The sequence below is a fragment of the Terrapene carolina genome, unplaced genomic scaffold, assembly GCF_002925995.2.
Source record: "Terrapene carolina triunguis isolate 2854851 unplaced genomic scaffold, T_m_triunguis-2.0 Scaffold62, whole genome shotgun sequence".
Lineage (NCBI taxonomy): Eukaryota > Metazoa > Chordata > Testudines > Emydidae > Terrapene > Terrapene triunguis.
Genome location: NW_020664413.1, coordinates 56954561 through 56967376, shown reverse-complemented (window position 1 = coordinate 56967376; position 12816 = coordinate 56954561). Strand labels below are relative to the sequence as shown.

The following is a 12816-nucleotide window of genomic DNA, read 5'->3' as shown; positions in this document are numbered from 1 at the left end:
CTGGCCCGGCCCGCCAGGGTGCTTACCCTGGCGAGCCGCGTGCCGAACGTTGCTGACCCCTGCTCTACATTTTAGGAGTAGGTAGGGGGTGTCACCTTAGCTTTTCCCCTCTCCCTTTCACCCCACACTTAGACCACAATGAAATCCTCTCACTCTTTTCTCTTCAGTAGTTAAAAAAATCCATTCTTTCCTTCCTATCGCAACATCCAATCACTCTTCCATGCCCTAATCTTGTCCTCTTCATGTGTTTTTTGTGACTAATTTAGCCTTTCTTCCATCCATTCAAAAACATGCCTGCCAAAATCTTCTTTCTTGTCCATCATTTTGACTATATCAGCTCCCTTTTGAAATCCTTAACTGGTTCCCTAAAGCAGTACACACTAAAGCTATGTCTACACTACCGTGGGTAAGTCGACCTTCGCTACGCAACTCCAGCTACGTGAATAACATAGCTTGAGTCAATGTACCTTAGGTTGAGTTACCATGGGGAAAAAATCTCTCATCGATTTACCTTACTCTTCTCATCGGGGGTAGAGTACAGGGGTCGACTGGAGAGTGATCTGCAGTCGATTTGGCGGGTTTTTACTAGACCTGCTAAATCGACCGCTGATGGATCGATCTCAGAGCGTCGATCCCTGCCGCAGTGTAGACCTGCCCTAAGTCCTAACTTCTTGTCCTTTCTGTCAAGGCTCTACATCACACAGCCTGACAGCATTCTCCTTAGACCCTGCCACTCCATGAGTGAAACCAGTTACAACATCCCTTTCATTGTCTACTCTTACAAATACCTCTGAGTTTTCTTCCATGAGATACCGTATGCTTGGAATCCACTCGAACTCATTTGCCAAGCTACGTCCCTTTTTATTAAAAAAAATATATATTTTAAATTTTTAAATTGTGGAACAATGAAGACGTTCCTTACTGAATCTTATTATTGTTACCATTCTCCTTCCTCATCCTTCTTCTGTAAGTTTCTGAAATTCTCTTGCTGTCACATCATATTTAGACCACGTACTTTTCTGTGCATATTCTACATGTTTATTTTTGTGAGGCACACAGTACATTTTAGTGAGCTGCAAAAATAATAAAGGGTTCATTTTGTTTGTTTTGCACACAAAACATGCTGCATTATTTCACTGGTCTACCCTTAAAATGAACGAAATTAAAGCTCCTAACAACATCATTAGCAATATGTGGATCAACAACTTCTGGCAGGAAACAATGGAAGCAAAAAAATTTTTTAGCTTTTTAATACTTGTAAATTTACTATGGAACATACAGAAAAATATTTAGCAAAAGATTTTAAACAATTAGGTAAGACTGATGTTTAAAAAAGGAAGGTAGGCAAATAACTGCTGTTAGGCGCAACGGTGTGATTGTATAGTACAATGGTTCTCAAACTTTTGTAGTGGTGACCCCTTTCACCCAGCAAGCCTCTAAGTGCGACCACCCTTAAATATAAAAAAGTGTTTTTAATTTATAACCTTATTATAAATACTGGAGGTGAAGCGGGGTTTGGGGTGGAGGCTGACAGCTCACAACCCCCCAAGTAATAACCTCACGACCCCCAGTTTGAGAACCCCTGGTATAGTAACTACACTTCAGTTAAGCCAGATGTACACCAAAAGCCAAATCTGGCCTAGAGAAGTTAAATAATTTACATTTAATGAATATGTATTAGATGAACTATTTGAACAAAAGAAAGTGGTACTAACGATTCAATATGTCAGCATAAAGTGATTGCCTAATTTGTGAATATTAAAATGATAATTTAGCAGTAACAGATTAGTATGCTTGTCTGTTACCCACAGGTCATAGCTACACTCTACAAAAGTAGCTATGTTTATTATAAAATGTCTCTACAGTATCTAGAATTCGTAACAGAGTCAGGGACTTTACTACATGTGCTGTACAGAGAAACTGTACAAGGCCAACAAAATAGTGAGCAGGGTGTTGGAAATAATTTCAGCATCCAAACCCCTACCTCATACTATTGTAGAAATAAGCCATTTTCAGACCTTACCCGCCCATTTAGTTTCACAGATTCTTTTGTACTAGTCCACAAACCACAATATGAACAGAGTATTATGAATTAAGAAGCTAAAAACTTACTAAGTCCTACTAAAATATCATAAACAAGCTAGTCCCACAATACCAGTCATCAGTGTATGCACTATAACTCAAAGTTTGTCTGCCAACTGAAACAAGAGACATGAAGTATACCTATCTATTTCAACCATGGCAGCTGCTCTAGTTGCAGTTCCTTGCCTGAGTGATTACAGCAAGAAATTTAGGTCTACATTGCAATAAAAGACCACAACATGGCTGCAGCTGGCCCAGGACAGCTGATTCGGGCTTGAGAGGCTTGGACTGCAGGCCTATAAATTGCAGTGTAGACGTTCTAACTTGGGCTGGAGTCCAGGCTCTGAGACCTGGTGAAGGGGGTGGATCTCAGAGCCCAGGCTCCAGACCAAGCTGCAACGTCTTCACTGCTATTTTTAACCACGCAACCCACCCACTCCAAACCCTAGTCAACTGTCCCAGACTCTTGAGACTCAGTGCCACAGGTTTTTTTTATTCCAATATAGATGTAAGAGAAGAGCTTTAAGAACATCCAAACATAAGAAACTAACACCGTGATGGTATCTATACCAACTTCCTTAAATAGCTGCTTTTGCTCTTAATCTGATTGCCAATTAAAATATTACTTTTATACAGAAGGTCTGCTAATTATCAGAGTATTTACTTTGCACTGGTAGTTCCAATATTCTGAAGGTTCACCAGTTTAACCTAGGATATTACATATCGCAAGAAAGTATGCCTGCTACAATTTTCAGTTTTATTTAATTATTACTATATTGCCACTATATATCAATCCCATCTCAGAGGAATGGATAAAAATTAAATTAAAAGCTATATTAGAGAATGGCAAGCAGAAGATTAATCCTTGAATAAGCAACATCCTTGTCTTCAAATAAACATAAAAAGAGAAAAAAAGAGTCTTAGTGATATATTCAAAACAAGTTTTACATTTAAAGGAAAATTATATTTATAATGTTTGGTCTTGAGTACAGATTCTGCATTAACAGATAAGATCACTGGAAAAGCATAACAGATGAATCTGTGATAATATATTTGGTAAGTGTTTCTGCACAAAAAAATAAAAAGCAAAGATTGCTAATAATCTTAAAACCTAATCAGACTCATAAATAAGAGCTTCTAAGTCTGTGCCTGCAAAATAAAAAGAATAAAAACACCACACATATTACCCCCCAGAAATGCAGACCAGGCTTTTTCAATCATCAGAGCCTACTTGTACATGAATGGGGTACCTTCTACCAAAAAACACTGGTCTAGTTTTGGCGCACTTTCTTTAAAGAAGCTCTGCAGAAACTGTCCGATCTCTCTCTCTCTCTCTCAGCAGAATAACATAATATTGTGAATAAAAGCAGTCCATAACTAACAAAAGCACCAGCAAAAGGTTAACAGTAGTTGGCCAAACATTCCATATCAGGACCCCATGTTATTTAATATATTCAATGATGTTGGGTCCTAAATTAACCATAACCACTTAGGAAAGTAATCCAACCATCCTTGTGGTCCTGGAGAGTTAAATGAAAATCTCCGCTGAATGTGCAATGATAGTCAAAAAATAAGCAAAACATTAGGATACATACAGAATAGGATCTGGAATATTGTGTTGAGTTCTGATAATCCCATTTGATAAAAGATATAACAGAAATAAAAGGGGTCCACTGATGTGCCATGAAAGTTAGCCACATGAAGAGATTTCTGTATAAGAGATGGCAAAAACTGGGAATGGATAAGGAGAAGAGAAGACTAAGATGGGACATTGAAAGGTATACATAAATCAGGTGCCCCTACTTATAATTTACGGTCTCATAATACAAGAATAAGTGAACATTCAATGAGATTGAAAGACAATATATTTGAAATTGATAAATGCAAAAACACATATACGCTGTGGAACTCATTGCCATAATATACAGACCAAAAGCTCTGTAGGATTCATAAAAAGATTTGATGTTTATATGAATGGATATCACATTCAGATTTGTGTGTTAGAGAGAGGGGAATAAATCTCATCTTAAGGGTTATCCCAGCAAAAGTTTACTAACAACCAGGTTAAGGTTATTCAAGTGCATATACCACTAACATAACTACAAAAGAACCAGGAAAATACTAGTTAAATCTTCATCCAACCCTTTCAACCCACAATTATGATTTCTTTGTCTCCCCACGGCCTCACCCACATCCCTACTCACAATACACATACAACCTTTCTCTACCTCCACGCAAGATGTTGAACCTGTTATTCAATGTCGTTAGAAACTGATGTTTTGTATTTGTTCACGAGACTGAATTAGGGCTGGGTTGATGGTAAGTGCATATTGTGTAGATTCGTAGCGGATGGTTATCTGTTGATGTATACTGTGCTGGACAATTGTTAATAGAAGGAAATGTTTCATTTTTTTAATGGAAATGGTTTTAATAGCATTTATCATTTTGGAAGACACTGTTTATAATTTTGCAGTAGTGTTATGTAGACAAGACATAGTTAGTATGGTGGCGTACTTTGTTTTTTCCAATAGCTCATGTTTGCAGTCAGTCAAGCAAGGGGCAAGGATTTCAGACACAGGGAGGCTGAGCAAAGATGTTGTGAAGGGTTCACAAAGAAAAGGAAAGGGAGCACAGTACACAGCCTCTGCACTGAGACATTCATGTGGCAGCGCCATGGGGAGCACTGCAGTGATGCCTAAGCTCTTTGCAGTGCTGAGGGAGTTGAGTACTATATCTGTATAGCAATCCCTCAGTGCAAAGGCACTAGGTTCCATCCCACCAGGACCCAGGTCCCCTGCAGAGTTGCAGACCTCCACATTCTTCCCATACATAACCTTACTCCCCCCTCATCTCTACTACATCTCTACCCTCAAACACAGCTCAACTCCTCATGCCTCCAAATTCCCTCTTAATCTGCCTACCTCTCTTCCATCTTTATTCACGTGCACCCAGACTCTGCTCACTTCTGTGGCACTCCATACCGCTTGCTGCACAGCCTGCCTCCAACCTCTGTGAGGAACTGACCTAGTGAATCATGTTGGCAGCACCAGAAACCAGAAGTAACTGACATAATTTGACATTTCTGTCTCATCTTGGCATTGCTCCATTAGATTGTCCAGAATAAAGAGACTGACTCAGTGTTTAATTTTAAGATTTCAGAAGCCTCTCTGCCCAAAATGTTACCAGAATGTGTGAGAGAGAAATGTGGAGTTTGGCAAGACTGGTTGTTTAGCTAGAAGAACCCAAAGAAATATTTAGAAACTGAGCAAGAGGGGAGCATTTTTAAAATAGGTCCTCTGAATAGTAAAATTAATTGAAAGATTTATAGAAAATTCAAACATCTTGTGAAGAATTATTGTGCCAAATGTGAAGATTAAACTCAACCAGAGCATAAAACAAAGGGTTTTTAATCCTATTTTACTTCCAAAATCTCAACATAATTTTACGGAGTTGCCACTGACACTGATAATAAATCCTCATGTTTTAGGGCAAAAGCCAGCCATAACTTTTCTTGTGCCTTTCTCTGAAACATCTCATAGTAGCAGCGGTACTTGACAAAATACTGGACTAGATGGACTAGCCTGATCTAGCATAATAATTCTTGTGCTACAAATTTCAAGAGACTGCTGTATTCAAACAAGTTTTTGGTTGTTTGTTTTTAAGAACAGATTATTTTCACTTCTTCCTTTTCTTGATATTATAAAGTTAAATAAAACTGACAAATCCGAGAAAAAGAAAAATGAGCATCAGTTTCACTAAATACATAGGACTAGATAAAATGCTTACTAAGACAGTCAAAGCTGCAAGCAAGCTGTGCTCGTGTTCCTATAAGGCTAAGAATCATTATCCAGCATAACTGTTGTTTCTCTTTCATTCTAGGTTAAGCATTTTGTTCTCAATGGGATTTATGCAGCCATTCATACAAGGCCCTTTCACACTGGCCAGGGAAATTGTATTAGCACCTTTCCAAGTAAATCCATATTTAAGGCACACCCATCCACTTTAAATCTAGTCAATTTTAAACAATGAATTACAAGGCCTCCTGGTGTAGAACCCGAACACTACAGTGAGTACCTCTCTAATTTCTGTGGTTTCACAATCACATTTTAAAATGTTCTCTCTCCTGTTGCCGCGTGAAAGACAATAAAAAGGGTACTGGCTTCCTGACTCTACAGAGGAAACAGCGAAATTGACTGTACAAATTGCTGAAAAAAAGCACACAAAAATGTGAGAAAAATATTCTTCTCTAGTCTATTTCGGTTATATTAAACATTGGTGTTAATATGTAAAAAAAAATTCAAACAGCAGTGAGATTTTTTTTTAAGTTGATGTCCCTTTTAGGCTATATTTTCCTAGAAAAGTAACACAAGGCCAGACAATCCCTCTTCTGCAAAAAAAGAAAAGCAAACATCGCAGAGGCTCGGCTCCAGTGAAAAAGGAAAACTCAGCTAAATTCCCCTGATCTCTTCGTCCAGGGCAAAGTAGTGAAGTTTGCCCTAGGTCAGATCAAAAGAAGCAGGAGACTCAGCTACCCAGTTACCCCTGAATCTCTAGAGGGTAGGGCCATTCACACAGAAACACTGTCTGTGCACTGCTCTGTTCTCTGGCACCTTGGTAACATGACTTTTGAAACCACAGCTGACATACAGAAATCACCATTAAAGGAGGGGCTGGTACATTCAGAGTAAGGCCTCAGAAAAGTTAATCAATACCTACTTTAATGTGGGGGAAGGGTTTATGTACTAACGTACCCTCAAGTGTACCAATTGTATCCCTCAAGCAAGTAGAGTGGTTCTGTCTGCCAGGCTAACTCCCCTTGAACAAGTTCCCATCATCTAACCATCAAAAATTGGATTTCCTGACTACTACTCAAATGAGAAAGGAAAGATCCAGTGGCCATAGGCAATGGGCAGAGCCCTACCAAATTCACAGTCCATTTTGGTCAATTTCAGGATCATAGGCTTTTAAAAATCATAAATTTCATGATTCCAGCTATTTAAATCTGAAAAGTCATGGTGTTGTAGTTGTAGGGGTCCTGATGCAAAGGGGGAAGGGGGGGGGGAAAGAGGGTTGCAGTACTGCCATTCTTACTTCTGCACTGCCTTCAGAGCTGGGCAGCCAGAGAGAAGCAGCTGTTCGCCGGGCAGCCAGCTCTGAAGGCAGCACCCCGCCAGCAGCAGTGCAGAAGTAAGGGTAGCAATACCACACCATGCCATCCTTACTTGTGCGCTGCCACGGTGCTGCCTTCAGAGCTGAGCCGCTGGAGAGTGGCGGCTGCTGGCTGGGAGCCCAGCTCTGAATGCAGAGCCGCCGCCAGCAGCAGCACAGAAGTAAGGATGGCATGGTATGCTATTACCACTCTTACTTCTGCACTGGGGCTTGCGAGGCGCTGCCTTCAGAGCTGGGCACCGGACCAACAGCCACTGCTCTCCAGCCGCCCAGCGCTGAAGGCAGCGCAGAGGTAAGGGTGGCAATACCGTGACTCCCCTAAAATAACCGTATAACCCCCCAGCAACTCCCTTTTGGGTCAGGGCCCCCTATTTGAGAAACGCTGGTCTCCCCCATGAACACTGTATAGTATAGGGTAAAAGCACACAAAAAAACAGATTTCACGGTCTGTGACGCATTTTTCATGGCAATTATGAATTATGAATTTGGTGGGGCCCTAGCAATGGGCACATCTATGGCAAAGCAGCAGGAATCTGGAGTAGAGATGATTTCAGGCAACCACTTTGATATACAAGATCAATAGTCCACACAGGAGGAAACCATCTTAGATCATGAGTCAGAAATACTGCTCACTAGAGAAATTGAATTTAATTGCCAATCTGTCCCACCTCTCTCAATTTCACATTTGGAATAAAATTTTGAAACATGGAGGAAACTAACTTTCTAAGCAGAACAAGATAAGACTGCCCCAATTCATTCATTTTAAAAATTAAAAATATTATTTTAATAGTTTTTTAAAAGCCTTCAATCATTACAGAACTCCATCCATTTTAAAAGTACTTTAGCTTTTTAATATTAATAATTGAGACAAAGAACTATGCAGATAAAGACCAACGGATTTCTTAAAGATGTCCTAAAAAGGCACAAACCCATTTTTTTCTTTTTGTCTAATATATGCTGATTTTAGTAATGTTAAAAAAAAAAAAAAAAAAATAAAAAAGAAAGGACTTTTAAAATATAAAAAAAAAAAAAAAAAAACAATTTTTTTATTTTTAAAAAAAAAAAAAAAATTTAAAAAAAATAAAAAAAAAAAAAAAACAATTTGAAATGCAGGTCCTTGAGGATTATACATCCCAGATACCAAGGTAGTGAAACTGATTGATTTAGAGGGGAAGTGATTTTTATTCAGATTATTAAATAAATGTTTAAAAAAAAAAGTTTAACAAGAGCCACATGAGAAAAGAAGGATTCAATACCCATTCTTCTTCAATTAAGGTCCCAGGATATAAGAGTCATCCAAGAAGTCCTCCAACAAAAAAAAGGGAAAATTCAATATGATTGCTATTTCTAATGAAAAGAAGTGCGAGGAAGACTCTCAAGCCTTCTTTATACAAAATAAAACTAAATAAAAGTGGCATAAGCCCAATTTTTCCCTTCCCTTTGTAGGTCATCTTTAAAGGTCCTATCAACCCTTTGTTGAGACTTGTTCCCTCACAGTAGCGTTCCTCTAAAGAGTAATGACTATACAAACTTAATAGAAGAATACTGGACACTTATTAAGATCTGTAGAGATTTTCTACAGGAATGTGGTAGATTTCCTCACAGTAACTGGACAGGAAGAATTCTGAGTCTTCAGTTATACATATTTATTAGGTTCAGAGGTGTCATTTCAGAAAAAAAATCACAGGGGGAGGGGGAATTGTATCAGCATATAGAATATTATATGTGATTATATTATACCCTGCAAAGTCCAGGGGGAAAGTGAGGGGGTAAGAAATGGAAGACATCATGGAGGATATAGACCTATGAAAAGTTAGGGGGGGGACGGAGGGAGCCTTATACCATAGCAAATTAAGCCCCAGATTAGGTCTTCAAATGTTACATGGACAGGAAGAGCCCTATCTACTATCTCCTTTTCTGCATACAGTATTCTAGATAAGGGTAAACCATAGACTTCTAATGCCATTGTTTTATGTTCCACCCCATTTCTTATGCTCCTAACATCTTTCCTTGTTTAAACTAGCTGCAAAGTTCTTTACTGAGCTGTCCTCCAAGGATGCCTAGATATTTTTCCTGAGTTGATACTCAATTACTCATATGCCTTATAAAGTTTTAAATTAAATTTTTCCTTTCACTGTGCATTACTTCACGTTTATCAACAATGCATTTCACCTACTATTGTCTTATCCATTCACTAGGTCAGACGTAGTGTGGGATGTTAATGAAGGATTTCAGAGCTTCACAGGGCCAAAATTATGCGCTCAGATGTGACTGCACAGCTCCTATTTTCGGGGGAGTGGGTCATTCACATATATATAAGGGCAGACCTTCACCTCCTGTGGTTTCCTATGTTTGTTTTTTTTCCTTTTCTGAAATACACTGTTAAATTTATAGTCAAGCTTTAGAATGGTTATTTTAGCTAAATCTCAAAATATTAACATATTCTTAGACATAGTTGTCACCAAGACTTTTTAAGAGGTACAGAACTTTTGTATTGTACATATTAACTGCAGAAGTATTATACAGCCATAATGTGAAAATGAGTTCCTGTTCATGCATTTCACAAGATGACCAAAGAATATGACATGACGATCAGTCTGTACAAGACAAACCCAGGACTGAAGTAGCAGTGATGATAACAGGTCAGAATTGAGGTGAAATTGGCGAACCTCACTAAGTAGGCTTGTAGGCACCTGCCCCATCCCCTGCCTGGCTCAGATCAGTGCCATTAAACCTTCACTCTCATCAGCACACAAAAAAATTAACTCATAGAAGTTTAACAAAGTAATTAAATGAGAAACAAAACTATTTTTTTAAGTTTCACATTTAAGGGACAAGGTTAGAGAATGGGATATTTTAGAGTCATACACATTTTAATACCAAAGCTTTTGACCTTGAAAGGTTTATTCTTCAAAAAAATCCTCTTACCAAACTATCACAGAGAAACATGGTATATAATCTAAAAATGTCAAGGACTGGCAAAAGTCAGGCTGATGCAGGAAAGTGCTCCATATCAATCATTTCAGTTCAATATTTCCCCAAAGAAAGCCTTTTATAAAATGGAAGACTATCCATTCTTAGTAAAGCAATGGAGAAACTGACCCAACACGTCCAATTCACAGTATTATTCTACTAGCAAAAACAGATTATTTTGAACATTGAGCAAAATGCATTAAAAAATAATTAAAATAAAAAAAAGTGTGCCAACTATCAATCTTCCTATGCCATCTTCACAAGAAACTGCACATTTCTTTATTATCCTTTATCTGAGGCTCACACAGTAGATTATAAAAAGAATGCTGGGAAGATTGAGCATTCTACACTGACTTCTGAGTGGAAAGAAAGATACCAATTTTTGGAAGATTCATAGTACCTTGGTAAAAGCATACAGAAGGGAGGAATAAGTATTAGCACCTAATAAACCTGGGTAACACTTCAGAGAGCTCCTTCATGCTAATCTGCCACAATGACCAAAAGCCAATGGATGCAAGGGCTATATACTGTTTAAATCTCATGGCAAATTGTTCTGTGCATCTAACATTGAGCTTCAAAAAAATTAAAATCGAGCATTTTTTCAAAAATATTAGACTTTCATTTACTGTAGGAAAATGAAACCTTTAACATTATGTATACTCAGATCTTGCAGTATTCCTCATCACCATCTTATTTTACTATTCTATAAATGACAATGGTGAAAAAATTTCATTTTTGTTTCAAGCTCCAAGAAATATGCATTATTAATAAGTCTATTTTCCCTAAAACATATATCAAATGTTGTAGTTATAATGCCCCTAATAGCATCGATGTTAGTAGAATAAAAAATGGCTGTGCCCAAAGACCCCATTACCACCAGACATAGCTCTTGCTTGTGATTAAACTGTATTTTAAAAATTCTGGCATTACCTCACAAAGATGTTAAACATTTCATAGAAAAAAACACTGTGCCAAATTATCTTTTTTTTTTAAAAAAAGGGAGAGCGAGAACAAGCCATTAACCAGCATGAGCAGACCAAGAGAAAATAAACCTCAGCTGCAGATTGGGTTCCTTTATACAATAAAGCATGATTTATTCTCAAATATGGTCAGTAGGTCCTCACTTTAAAATATCATCACGCTTCACTGAGAGACACACACTACTTTTTAATGGGTCACAGATATACCGAAATACTGATGGACCCCACCCCCTTCCCTGTGCCAAAATGGCTAGTATATTACACCGGGTAGCTACTTACCAGCCGCAGTGCTGAGCAGCAGGGTGGCACTGGAGAGCAAGAGCACCAGCAAAAGGTGCTGCAGAGAGGCACTCATACCTGAGGAAGCCAAAGAAGGAGGCAGAAGAAAAAAAAAATACCGAAAGGAGAATTTTTCTCCCTTTAAACAATCTTAAAACTCTCTTGGATCACAATCCAGTCTGGAGGGCAAACGGCAGATGACAGGAGCTGTCTGAGGTCTTACTCCATTACACACATCTGTCTTCATGCCTCGGGACTTGGCTCCTCTTCTTTCTAACGATCATAGGAAAGGGAGGTTTTGTCTCCAAACCAGGACGCATTTCCCTTCCCCTGGGTGAGCAGCTATTCTTGCGGTCACACCCGAAACCCAGATTATTTCCCACGCAACTTCACGATATCAAAGAAGCATCCAGGTTTAGCATGAAACATATCCAGGGGTGAGGAGGGAAAAGGGATAGCAACGGTCACCTCTGGCGCCCCCTTACTCGGCCCTGGGCACGCGGAACAAGCGGTGAAGTAGGCGGGGGTCAGAGACGCATCCCATCCCGTGGACGGGCTCTGTCTTCCGTCGCCCTCTCCGCGTCTCTCAACAAGGAGCGGTCCCCTCAGTCACTGCCATTCACAGGCTGCGCCTGGGCCCATCGGCTCTCTCCGAGCGCAGCCCTCGCCCCTCCGAACGGGAGGGCGCCCTCCCGGGGGCCTCCAGCGAAGCAATGGATCAGGCTCCAGGTCCTGCTCGCAGCCGGCCGGGAGAGCGACGGAGGCCCCTCTCCCTCCTCCCCGCTCCGCGTAGAGAGACCCGGCGATGGGCGTTGCGGGGCTTCAGCCGGCGGCTCCGGGCTGTGGGGTGCCCCCGGGGCGGGAGCGGAGCCCAGCGCCTCCCCACAGGCTGACTCCCCCACGCGGCAGCGCCGGCTCCCTGCCCTCGCCCGCCGCAGACAGGCTCGGCCAGGAGGGGTGCGGGGGATTCACACGCGTCGCCTCCCAGCCCCGGCTGGCTGCTGCTCGCTCCCCGTTCCCAGCCCAGACACAAAGGGGAGTCGCTGCTAACTGCCAGTCTGGGCGCCCGGCCCCTCCCCGTTGGTCTCGTACCTAGCCAGCCCCGTCAACGGCCGCGCTGGTCGCCGCACGCCAGCCAGACACCCCTCTCCCCCCGCCCCTCAGCGCGTGAGGAGGCCCCTGATCATAGAGGTGGGCCTCCAGGTAGCTAGAGAGGGACCACGGCACCGCCGCCTCAGTGTCTGTAGGGCGGGCGGGCGAATGGAGGAGAAGGGTGTTGACAGGGGAGTTTGCCACGCCCCGCCCGCACCGCCATGTTTGTGGAGAATTGTAC

At 40.8% G+C, this 12816-nt stretch overlaps 1 protein-coding gene across 1 annotated transcript in view; it reads right to left on the bottom strand.

The window, feature by feature from the left end:
• Positions 1-12499, bottom strand: part of BMPR2 (bone morphogenetic protein receptor type 2) — a 181635-nt gene extending 169136 nt beyond the window's left edge. Inside the window, exon 1 of the mRNA XM_029910566.1 lies at positions 11484-12499. Coding sequence (XP_029766426.1) covers positions 11484-11559 — 76 coding nt within the window. The 5' untranslated portion in view covers positions 11560-12499. The remainder of the gene's footprint in view (positions 1-11483) is intronic.
• Positions 12500-12816: the final 317 nt, after the last annotated feature.